The 23,116-nt window shown below is 44.6% G+C and overlaps 1 protein-coding gene across 1 annotated transcript; it reads right to left on the bottom strand.

Moving 5' to 3' along the window:
* Positions 1-989: 989 nt before the first annotated feature.
* On the bottom strand, positions 990-22,990 carry hadhb (hydroxyacyl-CoA dehydrogenase trifunctional multienzyme complex subunit beta). Its single transcript, XM_021601150.2, has 16 exons — positions 22,705-22,990; positions 22,150-22,224; positions 14,564-14,605; positions 14,375-14,471; positions 14,192-14,236; positions 13,870-13,969; positions 13,695-13,782; positions 10,020-10,207; positions 8,302-8,482; positions 7,860-7,981; positions 7,699-7,778; positions 7,556-7,603; positions 7,353-7,440; positions 3,757-3,831; positions 1,574-1,738; positions 990-1,497 (listed from the first exon to the last, which is right to left on the bottom strand). The coding sequence occupies exons 2-16, from the start codon at positions 22,217-22,219 to the stop codon at positions 1,462-1,464; spliced, it is 1,425 nt and encodes a 474-aa protein (XP_021456825.1). The 5' UTR covers positions 22,220-22,224; positions 22,705-22,990; the 3' UTR covers positions 990-1,461.
* Positions 22,991-23,116: the final 126 nt, after the last annotated feature.

Genomic DNA, 23,116 nt, shown 5'->3' on the forward strand with positions numbered 1-23,116 from the left:
TCCTGCAGTCAGCATACCAATTGCATGCACCCTCAAAACTTGACATCTGCGGCATTGTATTGTGTGACAAAACGGCACATTTTAAAGTGGACTTCAAATTTAAAAAAATACGAGGTGCACCTTTGTAATAATCATGCTGTTTAATCCGCTTCTTGATATGCCTGAAATGGATTAATTATCTTGGCAAAGGAGAAATGCTCACTAACAGGGATGTAAAGGAATTTGTGGACAACATTTCAGAGAAATTAGCTTCTTGTGTGCATGGAACATTTATGGGATCTTTTACTTCAGCTGATGCGTTTATATTTTTGTTCAGTGTACATTTGCTGCAGCTCTACAACTCAGCGACACAACGGTAGGGATTATCTGAGCCGGGCTTGGGTCACTGATAAGTTGTCTCAACGCAGCCTTGAAATATAAACGGACAGAGTCCAGGAGCCAAGATGATTTGGATGGACTCCTTCATTCCTGTAGAGCACTTTCAGTTTCCAAAAGCTGTCAAAATTGACTATAAAAGCTAAAGTCGTCTAACGCCAGTAGCCTGCTGAATTTCACACAGCCGTGGATCAGAGATGTTACAGGGCCGAAATAATTGGCCGCATTTTAGAATCTTTCAGAGATCAGTTACTTGAAGCATAGCTGATTGGTCAGACCAACATTGGACAGTCCATTCCACAGGAGCTTCCTGTTTAAAGTTTCTGCCTAGAGGTGGGAGGAGCAGAATGGAGGCGTGATCGGATTTACCGACCATCTCAGAAAAGGAGAGCTCATGATGCCTATGTTGCACAGGAGATGTGTGGATACCATTCCTCCATTCTACAGGTGTGATCAACACAGCCAGCTGCTAACCATACCACATAACAGTAGCTTTAGGCTAGTTACAGCACAACAAGTTTCTATGAAGAAAATGTTTTAGATTTCAAACTTTTTCATGGTAATGGAGGTTACAATTTTAGAAACAGAAAATAAATGACATCTCTATGGGAAGCTGTAGGCTAGTTCTATTTTTTAATTAAATCCTTGTAGTAACACATTAATTTGTAAGAAAACAAAAAGGCAGAGTATAAACATATCATATTGATCGGATCAGGGTGCATGTCAAGAGTCTAATGGCTTCTCCTCCATCTGCCCTGATAAGAACACAGCTGATGGCATCACGGTAGACAACTACCGACTAAGAATTTCCTTTTATGAGAGGAAATGAGGAGGCCACAGACTATGGAGAAAGGCCCACTGTTACTGTCTGTGTGAATGCTACTGCAGCGTTGCACCCTAACAGCAAGGCAACCTAAAACTCTGCTATAATTTACACCCTCTCCTCCACACAAACACATGCCCTAACCCAACCAGGCAAAATGGTGTTAGTATGTACAGTCTGATAATGTGGGTGTTACTCCACTCTGTGTGTATATGCGTACACAGTCTTCTCCTGCATCATCTCAGTCCTCCCAGAATCCTGTTCTACTGGGGGTATGCTTCGATCACCATTGCATGTCCCTGAAACACACACAGGTAAGATTACTTTTCTGTCCATTACATTGAATTAACTGGAAGTGTTGGTGTAGTGTGTTACCTGTCCTCCCGCAGCGCATGCAGCCACCAGTCCATACTGGCCCCCCTCCTTCAGCAGGCGGTGTGCTACCGTGGTTACCAGACGGCAGCCGGTGGCTCCAAACGGATGACCAAGAGACAGACTGCCCCCCCACAGGTTAAACTTCTCCATGGCAGGGGCCCCCACCTAAACAGGCAGCAGAGTTAGGGGAAGGAACATCTCTGCTGGACAGACTAGACAGCAGAGTTAGGGGAAGGAGCTCTTTGTTCCAGTTACGATCTGTTCCCTTAAAGACATACTCTGGAACTTTGGCAACTACGCATCTTTTAACCCTCCCGCTTTGGGCTGGATGTGTCATCATGCATAATCTATGAGCAAAATTACTGTCTTACCTCAATTGGTTTCAAACTAAACTATTTTGTGACCAACTTCTTGAAGCTGTGCAGCACAATTTTTCCTACATTTTCCCCATGTGAGCCTACCCCTTAGCAATTAGAGTTTCAGCCAATGAGCTTCAGCCGCCTGCCATTTGAGTGACAGCTAGCAAGATGAAAACACAGCAGAGAGAAAGCAATGCCGCGCTGCACATATGTAGTACGTGATTATCAGGATGGCTTGGGCTTTTGAGTGCTATAAAGCAGATCTTCCGGAAAGTCTAACACGCATGTACCCTGAACTTAAATTGAGCATTTGACCAATTACACCAGACTTTAGCTGTGGGTTGACAGAGATTAGGAATGGGGAAAACCTCACTGTTTGTTGTAAACAGAACGTGGATGAGGCAGAAACTCTGAAACCCACTGTATTTCCTACCTTGTAAACTCAGCAAAAAAAGAAATGTCCACTGTCAACTGCGTTTATTTTCAGCAAACTTAACATGTTTAAATATTTGTACGAACATGACAAGATTCAACAACAGACAAACTGAACAAGTTCCACAGACATGTGACTAACAGAAATGGAATAATGTTTCCCTGAACAAAGGGGGGGGGGGGGGGTCAAAATCAAAAGTAAGTTCACTGACATTTCTGGGGGGAAATGGCCCTAGCCCTCACCCTCCGATCCAACAGGTCCAGACGTGCTCAATGGGATTGAGATCCGGGCTCTTCGCTGAACATGGCAGAACACTGACATTCCTGTCTTGCAGGAAATCACTCACAGAACGAGCAGTATGGCTGGTGGCATTGTCATGCTGGAGGGTCATGTCAGGATGAGTCTGCAGGAAGGGTACCACATGAGGGAGGAAGATGTCTTCCCTGTAACGCACAGCGTTGAGATTGCCTGCAATGACAACAAGCTCAGTCCGATGATGCTGTGACACACCGCCCCAGACCATGACGGACCCTCCACCTCCAAATTGATCCCGCTCCAGAGTATAGGCCTCGGTGTAACGCTCATTCCTTCGACGATAAACGCGAATCCGACCATCACCCCTGGTGAGACAAAACCACAACTCGTCAGTGAAGAGCACTTTTTACCAGTCCTGTCTGGTCCAGCGATGGTGGGTTTGTGCCCATAGGCGACGTTGTTGCTGGTGTTGCCTAGTGAGGACCTGCCTTACAACAGGCCTACAAGCCCTCAGTCCAGCCTCTCTCAGCCTATTGCAGGCAGTCTGAGCACTGATGGCGGGATTGTGTGTTCCTGGTGTAACTCGGGCAGTTGTTGTTGCCATCCTGTACCTGTCCCGCAGGTGTGATGTTCGGATGTACCGATCCTGTGCAGGTGTTGTTACACTTGGTCTGCCACTGCGAGGAATATCAGCTGTCTATCCTGTGACCCTGTATCGCTGTCTAAGGCGTCTCACAGTACGGACATTGCAATTTATTGCCCTGGTCACATCTGCAGTCCTCATGCCTCCTTCCAGCATGCCTAAGGCACGTTCACGCAGATGAGCAGGGACCCTGGGCATCTTTCTTTTGGTGTTTTTCAGAGTCAGTAGAAAGGCCTCTTTAGTGTCCTAAGGTTTCATAACTGTGACCTTAATTGCCAACCGTCTAAGCTGTTAGTGTCTTAACGACAGTTCCACAAGTGCATGTTCATTGATTGTTTATGGTTCATTGAACAAACATGGGAAACAGTGTTCAAACCCTTTACAATGAAGATCTGTAAAGTTATTTGGATTTCTACAAATTATCTTTGAAAGACAGGTTCCTGAAAAAGGGATATTTCTTTTTTTTGCTGAGTTTATATAGTTAATATTTTACCTTAGCCTTCCGTCCCATGTAGGTCTGTGCAAACCAGTCTGAATCCAACGCTTTCAGGTTAGCCATGATCTGGCCCTGTTAAAAAACACAGCGGTGTTACTATAGATAGAGGGGAAACATTGAGGCCTTGTTATAGAACAGAGCAGTGAACTCTTCCTCAATATCACACAATCAGTACGTTGTCAAAACTAAACATCTAAATCCAATTTCATTTATCACACACACCCCGAATACAACTGACAGAAAAATGCTTAAACTTTTAGACGCCGAGTTCAACAAAAATATAAAATACACAAGAATGGAGCTACAGTTTAAGTTAGAGGTTTTCATATACCTTAGCCAACCAAATTCATTTAAACTCAGTTTCACAATTCCTGACATTTAATCCTAGAAAAAAAATCCCTGTCTTAGGTCAGTTAGGATCACCACTTTATTTTAAGAATGTGAAATGTAAGAAAAATAGTAAGGAGAATTATTTATTTCAGCTTTTATTTCTTTCATCACATTCCCAGTGGGTCAGAAGTTTACATACACTCAATTAGTATTTGGTAGCATTGCCTTTAATTGTTTAACTTGGGTCAAATATTTCGGGTAGCCTTCCACAAGCTTCCCACAATAAGTTGGGGGAATTTTGGCCCATTCCTCCTGACAGAGCTGGTGTAACTGAGTCAGGTTTGTAGGCCTCCTTGCTCACACACGCTTTTTCAGTTCTGCAAATAAAACAATTCCATAGGATTGAGGTCAGGGCTTTGTGATGGCCACTCCAATACCTTGACTTTGTTGTCCTTAAGCCATTTTGCCACAACTTTGGAAGTATGCTTGGGGTCATTGTCCATTTGGAAGACCCATTTGAGACCAAGCTTTAACTTCCTGACTGATGTCTTGAGATGTTGCTTCAATATATCCACATAATTTTCCTACCTCATGATGCCATCTATTTTTATTTTGTGAAGTGCACCAGTCCCTCCTGCAGCAAAGCACACATGATGCTGCCACCCCCGTGCTTCACGGTTGGGATGGTGTTCTTCGGCTTGCAAGCCTCCCCGTTTTTCCTCCAAACAGTTCTCTTTTTGGTTCATCAAAAAGTATGATCTTTGTCCCCATGTGCAGTTGCAACCCGTAGTGTGGCTTTATGGCAGTTTGAGCAGTGGCTTCTTCCTTGCTGAGCGGCCTTTCAGGTTGTCGATATAGGACTCATTTTACTGTGGGTATAGATACTTTTGTACATGTTTCCTCCAGCATCTTCAGAAGGTCCTTTGCTGTTGTTCTGGGATTGGTTTGCACGTATCACACCAAAGTACGTTCATTTCTAGAAGACAGAATGCATCTCCTTCCTGAGCGGTATGACGGCTGTGTGGACCCATGGTGTTTATACTTGCGTGCTATTGTTTGTACAGATTAACGTGGTACCTTCAGGTGTTTAGAAATTGCTCCCAGGGATGAACCAGACTTGTGAAGGTCTACAATTGTTTTTCTGAGGTCTTGGCTGATTTATTTTGATTTTCCCATGATGTCAAGCAAAGAGGCACTGAGTTTGAAGGTAGGCCTCGAAATATATCCACATCCTCAAATTATGTCAATTAGCCTACCAGAAGCTTCTAAAGCCATGACATCATTTTCTGGAATTTCCCAAACTGTTTAAAAGGCATAGTCAACTTAGTGTATGTAAACTTCTGACCCACTGGAATTGTGATAGAATTCACTGTAAAAAATAGTTGGAAAAATGACTTGTGTCATGCACAAAGTAGATGTCCTAATCGACATGCCAAAACTATAGTTTGTTAACAAGAAATTTGTGGAGTGGTTGAAAAATGAGTTTATGACTCCAACATAAGTGTATGTAAACTTCCGAATTCAACTGCATATACAGGGAGTACCAGATCACTGTGGAGTCAAACGTTTTAGAACACCTTCAATTATTTACCATTTTCTACATAGTAGAAAATAACAATGGAATCACGTAGTAACCAAAAAGTGTTAAATTCAAATATATTTTATATTTGAGATTCTTTAAAGTAGCCACCTTGATGACAGCTTTGCACACTCCTCATAATAAGGTATTAGAGGTAGATATGTACATAAGGGGTAAAGTAGACTAGACATCAGGATAGATAATAATAAGGTATTTGAGGTAGATATGTCCATGAAGGCAGGGTAAAGTGACTAGGCATCAGGATAGATAATAATAAGGTATTTGAGGTAGATATGTACATGAAGGCAGGGTAAAGTGACTAGACATCAGGATAGATAATAATAAGGTATTTGAGGTAGATATGTCCATGAAGGCAGGGTAAAGTGACTAGGCATCAGGATAGATAATAATAAGGTATTTGAGGTAGATATGTCCATGAAGGCAGGGTAAAGTGACTAGGCATCAGGATAGATAATAATAAGGTATTTGAGGTAGATATGTCCACGAAGGCAGGGTAAAGTGACTAGGCATCAGGATAGATAATAATAAGGTATTTGAGGTAGATATGTCCACGAAGGCAGGGTAAAGTGACTAGGCATCAGGATAGATAATAATAAGGTATTTGAGGTAGATATGTCCATGAAGGCAGGGTAAAGTGACTAGACATCAGGATAGATAATAATAAGGTATTTGAGGTAGATATGTCCATGAAGGCAGGGTAAAGTGACTAGACATCAGGATAGATGATAATAAGGTATTTGAGGTAGATATGTACATGAAGGCAGGGGAAAGTGACTAGGCATCAGGATAGATAATAATAAGGTATTTGAGGTAGATATGTACATGAAGGCAGGGGAAAGTGACTAGGCATCAGGATAGATAAGAGTCAAATAAAGAACAGCATACGATTAGTGTGAAAGTGTGTGTCAAATCAAATTGTACTGGTCACATACACACGTGTGTGTGTGTGAGCATGTGTGAGGGTTTGTGTGTATATAAAGTAGTGTGTTTGTGAGTGTGTATATAAAGTGCAGTGTGTGGGTGTAGGGTCAGTACAGATCGTTCTGGTACCATTAAGATGTACTGGGCAAAATAAACTGACCATGGACTTCAGGAAAAGGAGGGCCGAACAGGCACCCATTAACAGACGGGACTGTAGTGGAGCGGGTCGAGAGTTAAGTTCCTTAGTGTCCACATCACCAATGAACTGTCATGGTCCAAACACACCAAGACAGTCATGAAGGCACGACAACATATTTTCCCCCTCAGGAGACTGGAAAGATTTGTCATGGGTCCCCAGATCCTCAAATTTCTACAGCTGCACCATCGAGAGCATCCTGACCGGTTGCATCACCGCCTGGTATGGCAACTCTCAGCATCTGACCTTAAGGCACTATAGAGGGAAGTGCATCACTAGGGTTGAGGTGCCTGCCATTCAGGACCGGTGCAGTTGCCATACCAAGGGGTGATGCAGCCAGTCAAGATGCTCTTGATGGTGTAGCTGGAGGATCTGAGGGCCAAATCTTTAACCTCCTGAGGGAAAAGAGGCGCTGCCATGCCATCTTCATGACTGAGTTGGTGTGCGGGGACCATGTCAAGTCCTTAGTGATGTGGACACTGAGGAACTGGAAGGGTGTAGAACTTATACTGAGCTCCACAAAGGAGATACGACAGAGTAACTCACAGCAAAGGCCTCATGGAACTCGAAGACATCAATGTCATCCATAGTCAACCCTGCACGTGCCAGAACTTTCGGGGTTCCATATGCTGGCCTGAAGAGGAGAAACAAACTCATGACCTACTCATCCTCCTCTAAGGTTATATAGACCATAGAGCTACTATAGCTGGGTTAAAAGTTCAGGTCTACTGTATGTCCGGGTTACTCACCCAAGCAGCAGCTGGTCTTTGGGGTCCTGAGACACGAACACAAAGTCTCTGCAGAACACACACAGCAGATATACAACACTACTACACTGCAGATAATTTTATGTAGTATAGCATAAGAGCACTAATACAGTATAACAGAGTACCTGAGGTAGGCTTTGGGCTTGTATCCCATGGCCAGGGCTTTCTCTTCTGACATGATGAGGACAGCTGATGCACCATCGGTCTGAGGAACACAATTTAAACTCAGTCATTTGAGGTGCCGAGTAACAGTGCTCTCTCTCTGTGTGTGTGCGCATGTGTGTACCAGAAAGGAAGAGTTAGCAGCAGTAACAGTGCCATGAGGTTTGATAAAGGCAGGTTTCAGTTTGGCCAGTTGTTCCATGGAGGATGGACGGATCCCGTTGTCCTTGGCGACCGTGTCACGACCTACACACACACACACACACCAATATTTGTGATCATCATCGCAGTCATAGAATGCTCTGTTTGATGCAGGGGTTGCCAAACATTTTTACTTAGGTCTCCCCTTCCATCATTGGGAAACACCCCAACCCAATTTAGAAATTGCACCATGTGCATTTTAACAATTTGGTAACCACTGGCATGATGGACTAACTAACCCGCTGGTCACTGGTCTAAAACTCGACTAACTAATCCTCTGGTCACTGGTCTAAAACTCGACTAACAAATCTTCTGGTCACTAGGCTCTCCAACACCCTAAAACCACCATGTGTCAACATGGTTACCTGGCACCTTGAAGCTGATGACGTCACTGAGGAGTCCTGCATCCTGAGCCTGTTTGGCTAGTGTGTGTGATCGTAGAGCGAACTCATCCTGCTCCAGCCGAGTCACTCCAAACGCTGCAGCAAGACGGTCTGCACTGTGACCCATCGTCTCTGCCGTGGAGAACTCTGCTACAGCAGGCAGCTAAACACACACATTATATAAAAAAAAAACACTATACAGTGCCTTCAGGAAGTATTCAAACGCCTTGACTTTTTCCACTTTAAGTTACAGCCTTAAATAAAATAAAAACATGTATTTATTTAACTACAAAACTGAAATATCACATTTACATAAGTATTCATACCCTTTACTCAGTACTTTGTGGAAGCACCTTTGGCAGTGATTACAGCCTCAAGTCTTCTTGGGTATGACGCTGCAAGCTTGGCACACCTGTATTTGGGGAGTTTCTCCCATTATTCTCTGCAGATCCTCTCAAGCTCTGTCAGGTTGGATGGGGAGCGTCGCTGCACAGCTATTTTCAGGTCACTCCAGAGATGTTCGATCGGGTTCAACTCCGGGCTCTGGCTGGGCCACTCAAGGACATTCAGAGACTTGTCCCGAAGCCACTCCTGCATTGTCTTGGCTGTGTGCATAGGGTCATTGTCCTGTTGGAAGGTGAACCTTCGCCCCAGTCTGAGGTCCTGAGCGCTCTGGAGCAGGTTTTCATCAAGGATCTCTGTACTTTGCTCCATTCATCTTTCCCTCGATCCGGACTAGTCTCCCAGTCCCTGCCGCTGAAAAACATCCCCACAACATGATGCTGCCACCACCATGCTTCACCGTAGAAATGGTTCCTGGTTTCCTCCAGATGTGACGCTTGGCATTCCAAGAGTTCAATCTTAGTTTCATCAGACCAGAGAATCTTGGTCTTCATGATCCAAGCGGACTGTCATGTGCCTTTTACTGAGGAGTGGATTCCGTCTGGCCACTCTACCATAAAGGCCTGATTGGTGGAGTGCTGCAGAGATGGTTGTCCTTCTGGAAGGTTCTCCCATCTCTACAGAGGAACTCTAGATCTCTGTCAGAGTGACCATCGGGTTCTTGGTCACCTTCCTGAGCCTTGGTAATTCCAAACTTCTTCCATTAAAGAATGATGGAGGCCACTGTTCTTGGGGAACTTCAACGCAGCAGACATTTTTTGTACCCTTCCCCATATCTGTGCCTCGACACAACCCTGTCTTGGAGCTCTACGGACAATTCCTTCGACCTGACGGCTTGGTTTTTGCTCAGATATTCACTGTCAACTGGGAGACCTTACATAGACAGGTGTGTGCTTTTCCAAATCAGTTGAATTTACCACAGTTGGACTCCAATCAAGTTGTTGAAATATCTCAAGGATGATCAATGGAAACAGGATGCACTGGAGCTTGAGTCTCATAGCAAACAGACTGAATACTTACATAAATAAGGATCTGTTTTTATTTTTAATATATTTACTGAAATATCTAAACCTGTTCACACCTTGTTATTATGGGGTATTGTGATGTCATTATGGGATATTGTGTGTAGATCGATGAGGATTTTTATTTATGTCATCAATTTTAGAATAAGGCTTTAACGTAACAAAATGTGAAGAAAGTCAAGGGGTCTGAATACATTCCGAAGGCTCTGTATAAAACCCACATACGACAAACAATCAAATTAATTTCCTGAAGTTATAAACACACATAACACACACCTCAGGTGTGAGATGAGCCATCCTGATAGAGCCTATAAGGCTGAGGCGTTGTCCGAGGGTCTTCGCTCTGTTCAGAGCCAACATGGTCTTCCTCATCTTCCTGCTGTGACGAATAGGAACGTCCGACATAAACTCCACCCCTCCAGCTACTATAGTATCACACTGGCCTGCTGTGATCAGCCCCACACCTACAACACACACACAGTTACTATCGTATCACACTGGCCTGCTGTGACCAGCCACACAACACACAAGTCACACACCGGTACCTGTGGCCATCGTCACACACACACACACACACACCGGTACCTGTGGGCATCGTCACACAGACACCGGTACCTGTGGCCATCGTCACACAGACACCGGTACCTGTGGCCATCGTCACACAGACACCGGTACCTGTGGCCATCGTCACACACACACACCGGTACCTGTGGCCATCGTCACTTTGAGCCACTGTACCAGCTGTCTTCTGCCGGGGGATTAGGTGTTCCCTCCATGGATGTCCCTCCAGCTGCCTCTCCCTGTCTTAATCAATCAACTGCCTGGACCACTGTTGCCCCCCTCCGCTGGGCCGTGCTGTCTGGATCAGAACTCTGTCCCTTTGGCTGTTGTGTCCTGCACACAGCCTGAACCACCACTCTCTGGATCAGAGCTCTGTCCCTTTGGCTGTTGTGTCCTGCACACAGCCTGAACCACCACTCTCTGGATCAGAGCTCTGTCCCTTTGGCTGTTGTGTCCTGCACACAGCCTGAACCACCACTCTCTGGATCAGATATTCTTCACATCAACAACATATGAATCACTACAAAACTTATTGTATGACCTCTTATACTCTATATTATGCCTAGCCTTTGGAACTTTGGTTTTCCTAGATATGGCTAATACACTGCTCAAAATAAAGGGAACACTTAAACACAATGTAACTCCAAGTCAATCACACTTCTGTGAAATCAAACTGTCCACTTAGGAAGCAACACTGATTGACAATACATTTCACATGCTGTTCTGCAAATGGAAAAGACAACAGGTGGAAATTATAGGCAATTAGCAAGACACCCCCAATAAAGGAGTGGTTCTGCAGGGGGTGACCACAGACCACTTCTCACTTCCTATGCTTCCTGGCTGATGTTTTGGTCACTTTTGAATGCTGGCGGTGCTTTCACTCTAGTGGTAGCATGAGACGGAGTCTACAACCCACACAAGTGGCTCAGGTAGTGCAGCTCATTCAGGATGGCATATCAATGCGAGCTGTGGCAAGAAGGTTTGCTGTGTCTGTCAGCGTAGTGTCCAGAGCATGGAGGCGCTACCAGGAGACATGCCAGTACATCAGGAGACGTGGAGGAGGCCGTTGGAGGGCAACAACCCAGCAGCAGGACCGCTACCTCCGCCTTTGTGCAAGGAGGAGCAGGAGGAGCACTGCCAGAGCCCTGCAAAATGCCTCCAGCAGGCCAAAAATGTGCATGTGTCTGCTCAAACGGTCAGAAACAGACTACATGAGGGTGGTATGAGGGCCCGACGTCCACAGGTGGGGGTTGTGCTTACAGCCCAACACCGTGCAGGACGTTTGGCATTTGCCAGAGAACACCAAGATTGGCAAATTCGCCACTGGCGCCCTGTGCTCTTCACAGATGAAAGCAGGTTCACACTGAGCACGTGACAGACGTGACAGTCTGGAGACGCCGTGGAGAACGTTCTGCTGCCTGCAACATCCTCCAGCATGACCGGTTTGGCGGTGGGTCAGTCGTGGGGTGGCATTTCTTTGGGGGGCCGCACAGCCCGCCATGTGCTCGCCAGAGGTAGCCTGACTGCCATTAGGTACCTCAGACCCCTTGTGACACCATATGCTGGTGCGGTTGGCCCTGGATTCTTCCTAATGCAAGACAATGCTAGACCTCATGTGGCTAGTGTGTGTCAGCAGTTCCTGCAAGAGGAAGGCATTGATGCTATGGACTGGCCCGCCCGTTCCCCAGACCTGAATCCAATTGAGCACATCTGGGACATCATGTCTCGCTCCATCCACCAACGCCACATTGCACCACAGACTGTCCAGGAGTTGGCGGATGCTTTAGTCCAGGTCTGGGAGGAGATCCCTCAGGAGACCATCCGCCACCTCATCAGGAGCATGCCCAGGCGTTGTAGGGAGGTCATACAGGCACGTGGAGGCCACACACACTACTGAGCCTCATTTTGACTTGTTTTAAGGACATTACATCAAAGTTGGATCAGCCTGTAGTGTGGTTTTCCACTTTAATTTTGAGTGTGACTCCAAATCCAGACCTCCATGGGTTGATAAATTATCAATTTATCAATCATTTTTGTGTGATTTTGTTGTCAGCACATTCAACTATGTAAAGAAAAAAGTATTTAATAAGAATATTTCATTCATTCAGATCTAGGATGTGTTATTTTAGTGTTCCCTGTATTTTATTGAGCAGTGTATATATAAAAATACACCTTATGGAACAGCAGGTACTGAAGCAACAAACAGACACACAGATTTGGTGTTGTAGATATGTGGGAGTAGAGAAGATGCCTGAGGGAACAATGTACTGTGAAATCTGTTATGAATGTATTATAATGTACATCTGCCTAAATGTTGCTGGACCCCAGGAAGAGTAGCTGCTGCCTTGGCAGGAAATAATGGGGATCAATAATAAACCCCAGGAAGAGTAGCTGCTGCCTTGGCAGGAACTAATGGGGATCTATAATAAACCCCAGGAAGAGTAGCTGCTGCCTTGGCAGGAACTAATGGGGATCCATAATAAACCCCAGGAAGAGTAGCTGCTGCCTTGGCAGGAACTAATGGGGATCAATAATAAACCCCAGGAAGAGTAGCTGCTGCCTTGGCAGGAACTAATGGGGATCCATAATAAACTCCAGGAAGAGTAGCTGCTGCCTTGGCAGGAACTAATGGGGATCAATAATAAACCCCAGGAAGAGTAGCTGCTGCCTTGGCAGGAACTAATGGGGATCAATAATAAACCCCAGGAAGAGTAGCTGCTGCCTTGGCAGGAACTAATGGGGATCCATAATAAACTCCAGGAAGAGTAGCTGCTGCCTTGGCAGGAACTAATGGGGATCCATAATAAACTCCAGGAAGAGTAGCTGCTGCCTTGGCAGGAACTAATGGGGATCAATAATAAACCCCAGGAAGAGTAGCTGCTGCCTTGGCAGGAACTAATGGGGATCAATAATAAACCCCAGGAAGAGTAGCTGCTGCCTTGGCAGGAACTAATGGGGATCCACAATAAACCCCAGGAAGAGTAGCTGCTGCCTTGGCAGGAACTAATGGGGATCCATAATAAACTCCAGGAAGAGTAGCTGCTGCCTTGGCAGGAACTAATGGGGATCCATAATAAACCCCAGGAAGAGTAACTGCTGCCTTGGCAGGAACTAATGGGGATCCATAATAAACCCCAGGAAGAGTAGCTGCTGCCTTGACAGGAACTAATGGGGATCCATAATAAACCCCAGGAAGAGTAGCTGCTGCCTTGGCAGGAACTAATGGGGATCAATAATAAACCCCAGGAAGAGTAGCTGCTGCCTTGGCAGGAACTAATGGGGATCAATAATAAACCCCAGGAAGAGTAGCTGCTGCCTTGGCAGGAACTAATGGGGATCCATAATAAATACAAAAATCACAGACCGGTACGTGTGGTTATAATTACAGACCTGTTGTCATAGCGACGTTGGAGGAGATGCAGGCCATGGTGACGGTGTGAGATGGGATCTTATCAGAGAAGCCTGCTCCCAACGAAGCCTGGAAAACACATTATACACTCAGACACTCGGCATACGTGTGACAGGGAAGGGGGTGGTGTGTATGTGTGTGTGTGTGTGTGTGTACCTCTCTAGCCACGTTGCTGGTCTTCACCTCCTGGATGACGGTTCCATAGATTATGTAATCTACTGCATCTTTAGGGAGACTGGTTTTATGCAGCAGACCCCTACAGACACACCAGTGGGAGATCCCCATTAGCGACAGCTACTCTTACCGGGTTTCCAACGACTAACAGGAAAAACATTACAAAACGACTTTACATCCATTTGGTTTTATTTGTTATGTTAAGCATCTATCAATTACACATACATGTCAGTACATACACAGAACAAGCAGGTCACATGGAGAGGCGTTGTGAGATGATGTGTATTAAACAGAGATGACTTACTGTAGAGCTGCTCTGGCAAGGTCATGGGGCATCAGATCAGCATATCTGGAAACACATACATTTTGAACACCGACACCTTTTCAACCCCTCCCACCCCAACCAAACCTATGCTCCCAGCCTTACTGGAAACACACACCTTTTCAACCCCTCCCACCCCAACCAAACCTATGCTCCCAGCCTTACGTGGTTCCTGAGAGAAGGAACGGTGTTCTGACTCCTTCCACCAGAACTATGTTCTTCACTCCAGGTTTGGCCAATGTCTTCTTACTCTTAGTCTGGACTGGACACACAGACAAAGAAAATATAGTAGACGGTGTGTGACGTCACGAACGCAGGGCAGGGGGCTCAAAGAGTGTGTGTGTAGACTCTTACCCTGGGCATGGAGCTGGACGGATGTACTGAGGGAGCGGGTCGCTGTAGAGAAAACAATCAGTGTGAGTGACAAGGGCTGACCCCATTTCATTTATCACGTGTTTAATATGTCTTATTTACACACAATATTCTGATATTGTTATATTTGGTATCACTTGTTTGTTTTTCCTTCACCTCCAACCCCTTTCCATGTGTGGAACGGATGTGGGTGGGGCTAGGTCTACATAAGGGTGCTAATTTAACTCAAAAGCCCTGACGAAGGCCGCGAGACCGATACGTAAAGCCCTGACGAAGGCCGCGAGGGCGATACGTAAAGCTCTGACGAAGGCGATACGTAAAGCCCTGACGAAGGCGATACGTAAAGCCCTGACGAAGGCGATACGTAAAGCCCTGACGAAGGCGATACGTAAAGCCCTGACGAAGGCGATACGTAAAGCCCTGACGAAGGCCGCGAGGGCGATACGTAAAGCCCTGACGAAGGCCGCGAGGGCGATACGTAAAGCCCTGACGAAGGCCGCGAGGGCGATACGTAAAGCCCTGACGAAGGCCGCGAGGGCGATACGTAAAGCCCTGACGAAGGCCGCGAGGGCGATACGTAAAGCCCTGACGAAGGCCGCGAGGGCGATACGTAAAGCCCTGACGAAGGCCGCGAGGGCGATACGTAAAGCCCTGACGAAGGCCGCGAGGGCGATACGTAAAGCCCTGACGAAGGCCGCGAGGGCGATACGTAAAGCTCTGACGAAGGCCGCGAGGGCGATACGTAAAGCTCTGACGAAGGCCGCGAGGGCGATACGTAAAGCTCTGACCAAGGCCGCGAGGGCGATACGTAAAGCTCTGACCAAGGCCGCGAGGGCGATACGTAAAGCTCTGACCAAGGCCGCGAGTGCGATACGTAAAGCTCCGACGAAGGCCGTGAGGGCGATACGTAAAGCTCTGACCAAGGCCGTGAGGCCGAGACGGTAGCTTATTAAAGATCAGTGATACTATCAAGAGCAGTGTGCGGTTTCCTTGTTCCTTCATCTTGTTCAACTGTTACCATGCACCTGCAAAAAAGACTGCTCAGATGTGCGAGTGCCTTTAGATTGAAAAAAACTCTAGTGGTGGTGAATTAAGTCATTTTTACAGCAAGTTAAACAAAGTCTGTTTTAACATCCGTTGAGAATGACAATAGTTCCTCAACGTAGCCCATTAGAAACATCTTTCCAGCTCTCGCCCTTTTGATGACCACTCCGCATTAAATGGGAAGTAATGCTCTGACCCGGTGGAAATAACAGGCTTAACGGATTCCTTCTTATCCAAATAACGTACAGCTGTGTCTGTCCAGAGAGAAACTGGGGGCAGAATATTTGATAAAATGTTGCTAGTGCACTAGCACAAGCTTTGGGCCCAAGATAGTTGATACAATGTCTCAAGTTCCTTGCAGACAGGCCATGCATAGCCAATGTGATTTATAAGAAATTTATGATGATATATTCAACCTGCAATGTTTTTATGTAGGCTATTTTTACATAGTTGGATTTCAGATTATAATTTTAGATAGAATCTTGATTAACCACATGCCATTGATTTTCAGATATGAAGACAAATTAAACGGTTCCATGAAAACCTTAAATGGTACGCAGAAATGGTACGATAACATGGCACTTCAAATGGAAAAAAGGTTGCCGACCGCTGGTGTAGAAGGCCAGCAGCAATGGGGGGGAGGGGGCCAGGGACAAGTTCAGCAGCTTCATCTAGTATCTATATGGAAAAACACTGGGTTGAACATGTTGACCATTGGATTGGTCGAGAGAACACACTCGGTGGACCAAGATTTATTTTCACCCCGGTAAAACAGAGTTTGGTACAAAGACAGCATGATCTCATCTCACATTCCTAGTCAACACAGTTGTGTGTGTTTAAGGGTTTGCATTAACCGGTAATAGCCAGCTTTTGGCCCATAAACAAAAAGGAAAGTCAAAAAAAATGTTGGGGGGAGTCGGTCAAATTGTCCCGGAAAAATGTAAATAACAGTCGCTGTAAATACAACTGCCTTGTCATACTTATTGGTCTACAGGTTATTTTGCGATATGAAATTGCAGTATGTGTATTTTCTTTAGTCGTCATGCATCTTATTTATCACAGCAAATGCTACAGAGCCTAGCAGTGGAATAATACCCCATTCTGGATGGTGATGGAGTGAAACATTAACACTAGAACCGCCAAGACAGTCAATCTGACAGTTTTCAATAACTTAATTTAAAAAGAATTGAACCCACCTGTCCCACCCTGACTTCTAAATATGTCTATTTTACACTAGCAGTACCCTGAGATAAATATCATAAAATACAAACACTGAGCATTTCATCCTCAAAGCGCAATGAGTCAAAATGATAATTTGCATATTTAAATAGTCAGACTTCAAGGAGTACCAATAGCCACCAGTCTAAATAAATCCAACTAGAAAAACCTGGCCTCGATGGACTAAGGCAGGGGTCTCCAACTCATCCCATGGAGGGCTTAGTGTCTGCTGGTTTTTCCCATCCAATTAAAACCTAGACAACCAGGTGAGAGGAGTTCCTTACTAATTAGTGACCTTGATTGATGAAGTAAATGGGAGGTGTGAAATCTCGCAGGCCCTCAGCCCTCTGGAGTTTGACACAGGTGCTCTAAGGTAACAGAAAATGAAATGTAAATATCTGAAAAAGCATAATAAAACATGTCCATTAGTTTGTTACTGCAGGCTAAATGTAAAGAAAATAAATAATAAAATAATGAAGTGTAAAATAAACTGTACTCGTCGGGTGCATTTGTTACAACTATGAAACAAAAAGAATGTGCGTTGGAACAGGTTCCTTTATTTATACCAAAACCCGTGAAGGCTCCTCAGAGGACGAAGGGAATTTAATAAAAACAAATAGTGAAACGTAAAAAGTTATCCTTTTTAGATAAAACTATACTCATTGTATTCACATCACCAAATAACTGATTAAAACAGTTATGAAGGTCTACAGTAGCCTCAACACCACCGTGGTAGCACATCGGTGTAGCCGGAGCACAGCTTTTTTCCGTCCTCCTCTGGGTACATTGACTTCAATAGAAAACCTAGGAGGCTCGTGTTTCTCACTCCCTTCCATAGACTTACAAAGTAATTATGACAACTTGCAGAGGAAGTCTAACCTATCAAAAGCTCTTGCAGCTTGAACTGACATTTTGTCCACACAATCAAAGGATCTGAGAATTCTTCTAGTACTGAAAGCTACAGCTATCTAGCACTGCATAACATGAGGTGAGCAGTTGACTCAGAAAGACGATAGTTAAATTAATTTCTTAAAATAAAGCATGAGACAGCTAGCTATATTTTGTTTAATGCAGCTAGTTAGTTTAGCCTACTCAGACACCAGGTTCAAAACGGAGACGGATGCTAGCTGGCTATACAACACTGGAACTCTCAAGTCGCGCTAAGTTTTTGGTTTTATTAATTTATTGCCATCGGGGCCTGTAACTGCTCACTGTGACTGTACTGCATGATTGCAGCGGATTTACTAACAAGTTAGAGTAGCTACACACACACATATATATATATATATATATATATATATATATATATATATATATATATATATATATATATATATATATATATATATATATATATATATATATATATATATATATATACACACAAAAGTATGTGATCACCCCCTCAAAATGAGTGGATGCAGCTATGTCAGCCACATGTATAAAAATCGATCACACAGCCATACAACCTCCATAAACAAACATTGGCAGCAGAATGGCCTTACTGAACAGCTCAGTGACTTTCAACGTGGCACCGTCATAGGATGCCACCATTCTAACAAGTCAGATTGTCAAATTACTGCCCCACTAGAGCTGCCCCGATCAACGGTAAGTGCTGTTATTATGAAGTGGAAACGTATAGGAGCAACAATAGCTCAGCAGCGAAGTGGTAGGCCACACAAGCTCACAGAACAGGACCACCAAGTGCTGAAGCACTTAGCGTGTAAAAACCGTCTGTCCTCGGTTGCAACACTCACTACCGAGTTCCAAACTGCCTCTGGAAGCAACACCAGCAGAATAACTGTTAGTCGGGAGCTTCATGAAATGGGTTTCCATGGCAGAGCAGCCACACACAAGCCTGTAAAGCTGATGTAAAGCTTGCCGCCATTGGACTCAAAAGCAGTGGAAACGCATAATCTGGAGTGATGAATCACACTTCACCATCTGGCAGTCCGACAGACAAATCTGGGTTTGGCGGATGCCAGGAGAACACTACCTGACCCAATGCAGAACCAACTGTAAAGTTTGGTGGAAGAGGAAAAATGGTCTGGGCTGTTTTTCATGGTTCGGGCTAGGCCCCTTAGTTCCAGTGAAGGGAAATCTTAATGATACAATGACATTCTAGATGATTCTGAGCTTCCAAATTTGTGGCAACAGTTTGGGGAATCCTGTTTCAGCATGACAATGTCATCGTGCACAAAGCGAGGTCAATACAGAAGTGGTTTGTCGAGATGGGTGTGGTAGAAATTGACTGGCCTGCACAGAGCCCTGACCTCAAGCCCAATGAACACCTTTGCGAAGACTTGGAACGCCAACTGCAAGCCAGGCTAATCGCCCAACATCGGTGCCGACCTCACTAATGCTCTTGTGGCTGAATGGAAGCAAGTCCCTGCAGCAATGTTCCAATATCTAGTGGAAAGCCTTCCCAGCAGAGCGAACGCTGTTATAGCAGCAAAGGGGGGGTCCAACTCCATATTAATACCCATGAGCAGGTGTCCACATACACTACATGACCAAAAGTATGTTGACAATGATGTAGGCTGTGTGTAGCAGTTATGATATGAAGGTTTGGCTTGGAGGGGTTCTCACAAGTTCACAGACAGCTGATGTGTTGTGCACTGAAGTCCAGAAGCAAAGCGAAAAGGTGAGGAGAGCTCGTAGATGCGAGAAGGAATTACACAACGAGCAAAATGAACCGTGAATTGTGTGAGATCAGGGGTGCAGTCATTGCGTCGATTCTGAAAAACTTTTCTTAAATCGGAAGCGGGAAAAACATACCCGAATTTGCTGTTGGACTCATGATTACACCTTAGATCAGCTAGATGCAAGCAAAAGTGTGCAAGGTGGTGTTTAATGTGTTACTATCTGTCATATTGATTCCTCTCATTTCTCTTGACCTACGTTGTAAACTTTCATTCATAGGCCAGGTTGTATCAACCTCATGATGGGTATAGGGAACATTAGAGTATCATGTAGTAGCCTAAACCTGTCAATGTTACATTGAACTGGGTGAATGGAATATGAATGACAGTCATCCAATACGCTGTAATAGAAATAAGACAACGCCCATAAAAAATGTAATATTTTCCTCATCTTAAAACGGCACCAACCGCCACTGAACTAAAAATACCCAAACCAACAAGGCGCACGTTGAGCAAGACGCTCAATGAAAAAAACCTAAAGCCTAAACATCAGCGCTTTGTGAAAATCAGCAAAAAAGCAAAGTACCATTATAATGAATGTGTCGACATGACAGCAGTCATTTACTGGACATTATTTGTGGCCTCGCTCATGCTTACAGTATGGTGTGGGTTCACGTAAAAGTTGGATCTCATGTAGCTGTTTTCCCTGGTCCAACAGTCACCACTAGTCACTCTCACTTGATTGTAACACTGTTCAAACATGTTGATTCCAGCTAAAACAGCTGTTGTGGGTTCTGTTCTGAGTGAATCTGCTGACAGCCTCTTATGGAATCTTTGCTGCTGCCTTGACCCTCATGTGTCTCTCCTGTAGGCCCTATGTTCTCCTGTCGCCCATCTCCTGGAGCAGCCCCCTATCCACAGACGGGACAGCAGTTGAGAAGGTGAAAAGCTTTAAGTTCCTCGGCGTACACATCACTGACAATCTGAAATGGTCCACCCACACAGTCTGTGTGGTGAAGGCACAACAGCGCCTCTTCAACCTCAGGACGTTGAAGAAATTCGGCTTGGCCCTGAAGACCCTCAAACTTTTACGGATGCACCATTGAGAGCATCCGGTCAGTCTGTATCACCGCCTGATATGGCAACTGCACCGTCTGCAACCGCAGGGCTCTCCAGAGCGTGGTGCAGTCAGCCATATGCATCACCAGGAACACACTGCCTGTCTTTCAGGACATGAAGGTCAGACTCCACTCTGCGGCACATCAATCGGCAGGTTGAAAATGATGAGATTGTAGACTCCTAAATTGATAGCTGTAAAATTGCCTAACTGCACTAACTAGCTACTTCACATGCTTATATTTACTATAGTATTATTGTGTGTAGCTACGCTGGCTACCTAGCCTGCCCATACAGAGCATTGTGGGTTAGTAGTAGACTTGAGCTGAAACCGATTTCCACATTGCTACCAACCTTACAACACTGAACATGTAAAAAGTGTTGGTCCCATGTTTCATGAGCTGAAAAAAAATAAAAAATCCTATCAATTTTCCATTCGCACAAAATGCTTCTCTCAAATTTTGTGCACAAATTTGTTTACATCCCTGTTAGAGAGGATTTCTCATTTGAAAAGATAATCCATCCACCTGACAAGTGTGGCATATCAAGAATCTGATTAAATTGCATGATAATTACACAGGTGCAACTTGTGCTGGGGAAATAAAAGGCAACTTTAAAGTGTGCAGTTCTCACAACACAATGCCACAAATGTCTCAAGTTGAGAGAGCGTGCAATAGGTATGCTGACTGAAGGACAATCCACCAGAGCTGTTGCCAGAGAATTTAATGTTAATATCTCTCCCATAAGCCTCCTCCAACGTCGTTTCAGAGAACTTGGCAGTACGTCAAACCGGCTTCACAACAACTTCAGCTCAGGACCTTCTTCACCTGGATCATCTGGGGGGTGGGGGGGCGGTGGAGCATTTCTGTCTGTAATAAAGCCCTTGTGTGTGGAATAACTCATTCTGATTGTCTGGGCCTGGCTCCCCAGTGGGTGGGCCGATTTAATTTATTCTTATGTAAATCAGTAAATTCATTAAAATTATTGCAGTTACATGTGTCAGTATATATTGCAAAATTAAACATTTGTTCACAAAAAAATTGTTCTCACAGTGTTATGTAACACTGTAAATTATAGAAATTTGTGGTTTTGGGTGGATTTTTCCTTTACGTTTAGGCATCTTTTACTTTCAGTTTTGTACTCTAGCTTCAAACAATATTTTTGGTAATATAAAATATATTTCACAGCAGTTTAAATGGTACAATGATTCCCTACACTATACTTGCTTGATTTGTCATAAACTGAAATTAGGCAAAGCAATACAATTTTAGCAACCAGGATATGGCGGCACGTTTTCTACACAGTGCATATTTAACAACCCACTCTAGCTGTTGCGTCGTTATTCCCCCTCTTTAAAAATGTTTAACAAAATTTAACCTGTCAAATATGGACATGCTTGCAGGAGGTGTGCTGTTTAAAATTATGTTTTCCCACGAATTGCATTCATGCCCTAACGTATATGGGTCCGGTAAATGTCTCAAATGTCTGATCAATTCAAATGCCACCGGCCACTTGTCAGAAACCCTGTTTGGTGTGTGTGTGTCTCACCATACTGCACAGCCCAGGCAGGGTTGACTGGAGGACAGCACCGTAGAGAGTTCATCAACATGGACGCCATTTTATCTGTCAACACAAACAATGTGGTCCATATCAATAGAGTAGGAAGTGCAGTAATCCAGTAGTTTTGCCCTACAGGCTGTAGGCTACAGCCATAAACACGATGATTTGAAAATAACCTGGATGTGACGCAGAAGCCCCTCCACAGAGACTGGCGCATGTTGCGGTTAAAGCTACTTCGTAGCTGTAGTTTTGATAATGTGTTGATTTACTGTGTGTTGTAGATATGGAGATTATGATGACAGAATTAACCACTGAGGTATAGGATTTAACCTACTACACTTTACAACCAGCCCCACCCCCCAACCCAGCGGTGACCCTTCACCCAGATCCCCTTCCAGAGAATGACAAGGGCAGAGTGACGAGACACTCTTTAACCCTGTACACTAGCGGGACTTCATTAATTCACAGACATTGTTAGTAGCTGTAGTTAATTGTATCCCAATGTTGCATTAAATTTGGTTTAGTGCAACTAACACTCTTTACCTTATATCTGTCTCCCGGCAAAGCTCTCCTGTCGGTGTCTCTCTCCGGCGTCTGTGTCTGAATCAGATGCGGACTATCAAACCGCCTGTGTTCTCAGGACCCGTAAAGGGGTTTGGTTGTCCTAAGAGATGCCCAATTTAAAGCGTAAAAAAACTCATGAGGTATGAAACCTATTTTTACCTTTCACTGGAGATAATATCGTCAAAATCTAACTTAAGATTTACAAAAAATGTTTTTACTTTTGACTAATTCAACGATGAATATATGAACATTTTCTTAACGGCGCTCTTTCGACTCTTCTCTGAGTTGTAAACGGGTCCTCTGACACCACAGATAGAACAACGAGCCAGATATTTCAACAGATGTAAAAAATATTGAGCATCCGGTTGGTGTTTACACTCACTACCAAATA

This window comes from Oncorhynchus mykiss, chromosome 4, assembly GCF_013265735.2.
Source record: "Oncorhynchus mykiss isolate Arlee chromosome 4, USDA_OmykA_1.1, whole genome shotgun sequence".
In the NCBI taxonomy this organism is placed as follows: domain Eukaryota; kingdom Metazoa; phylum Chordata; class Actinopteri; order Salmoniformes; family Salmonidae; genus Oncorhynchus; species Oncorhynchus mykiss.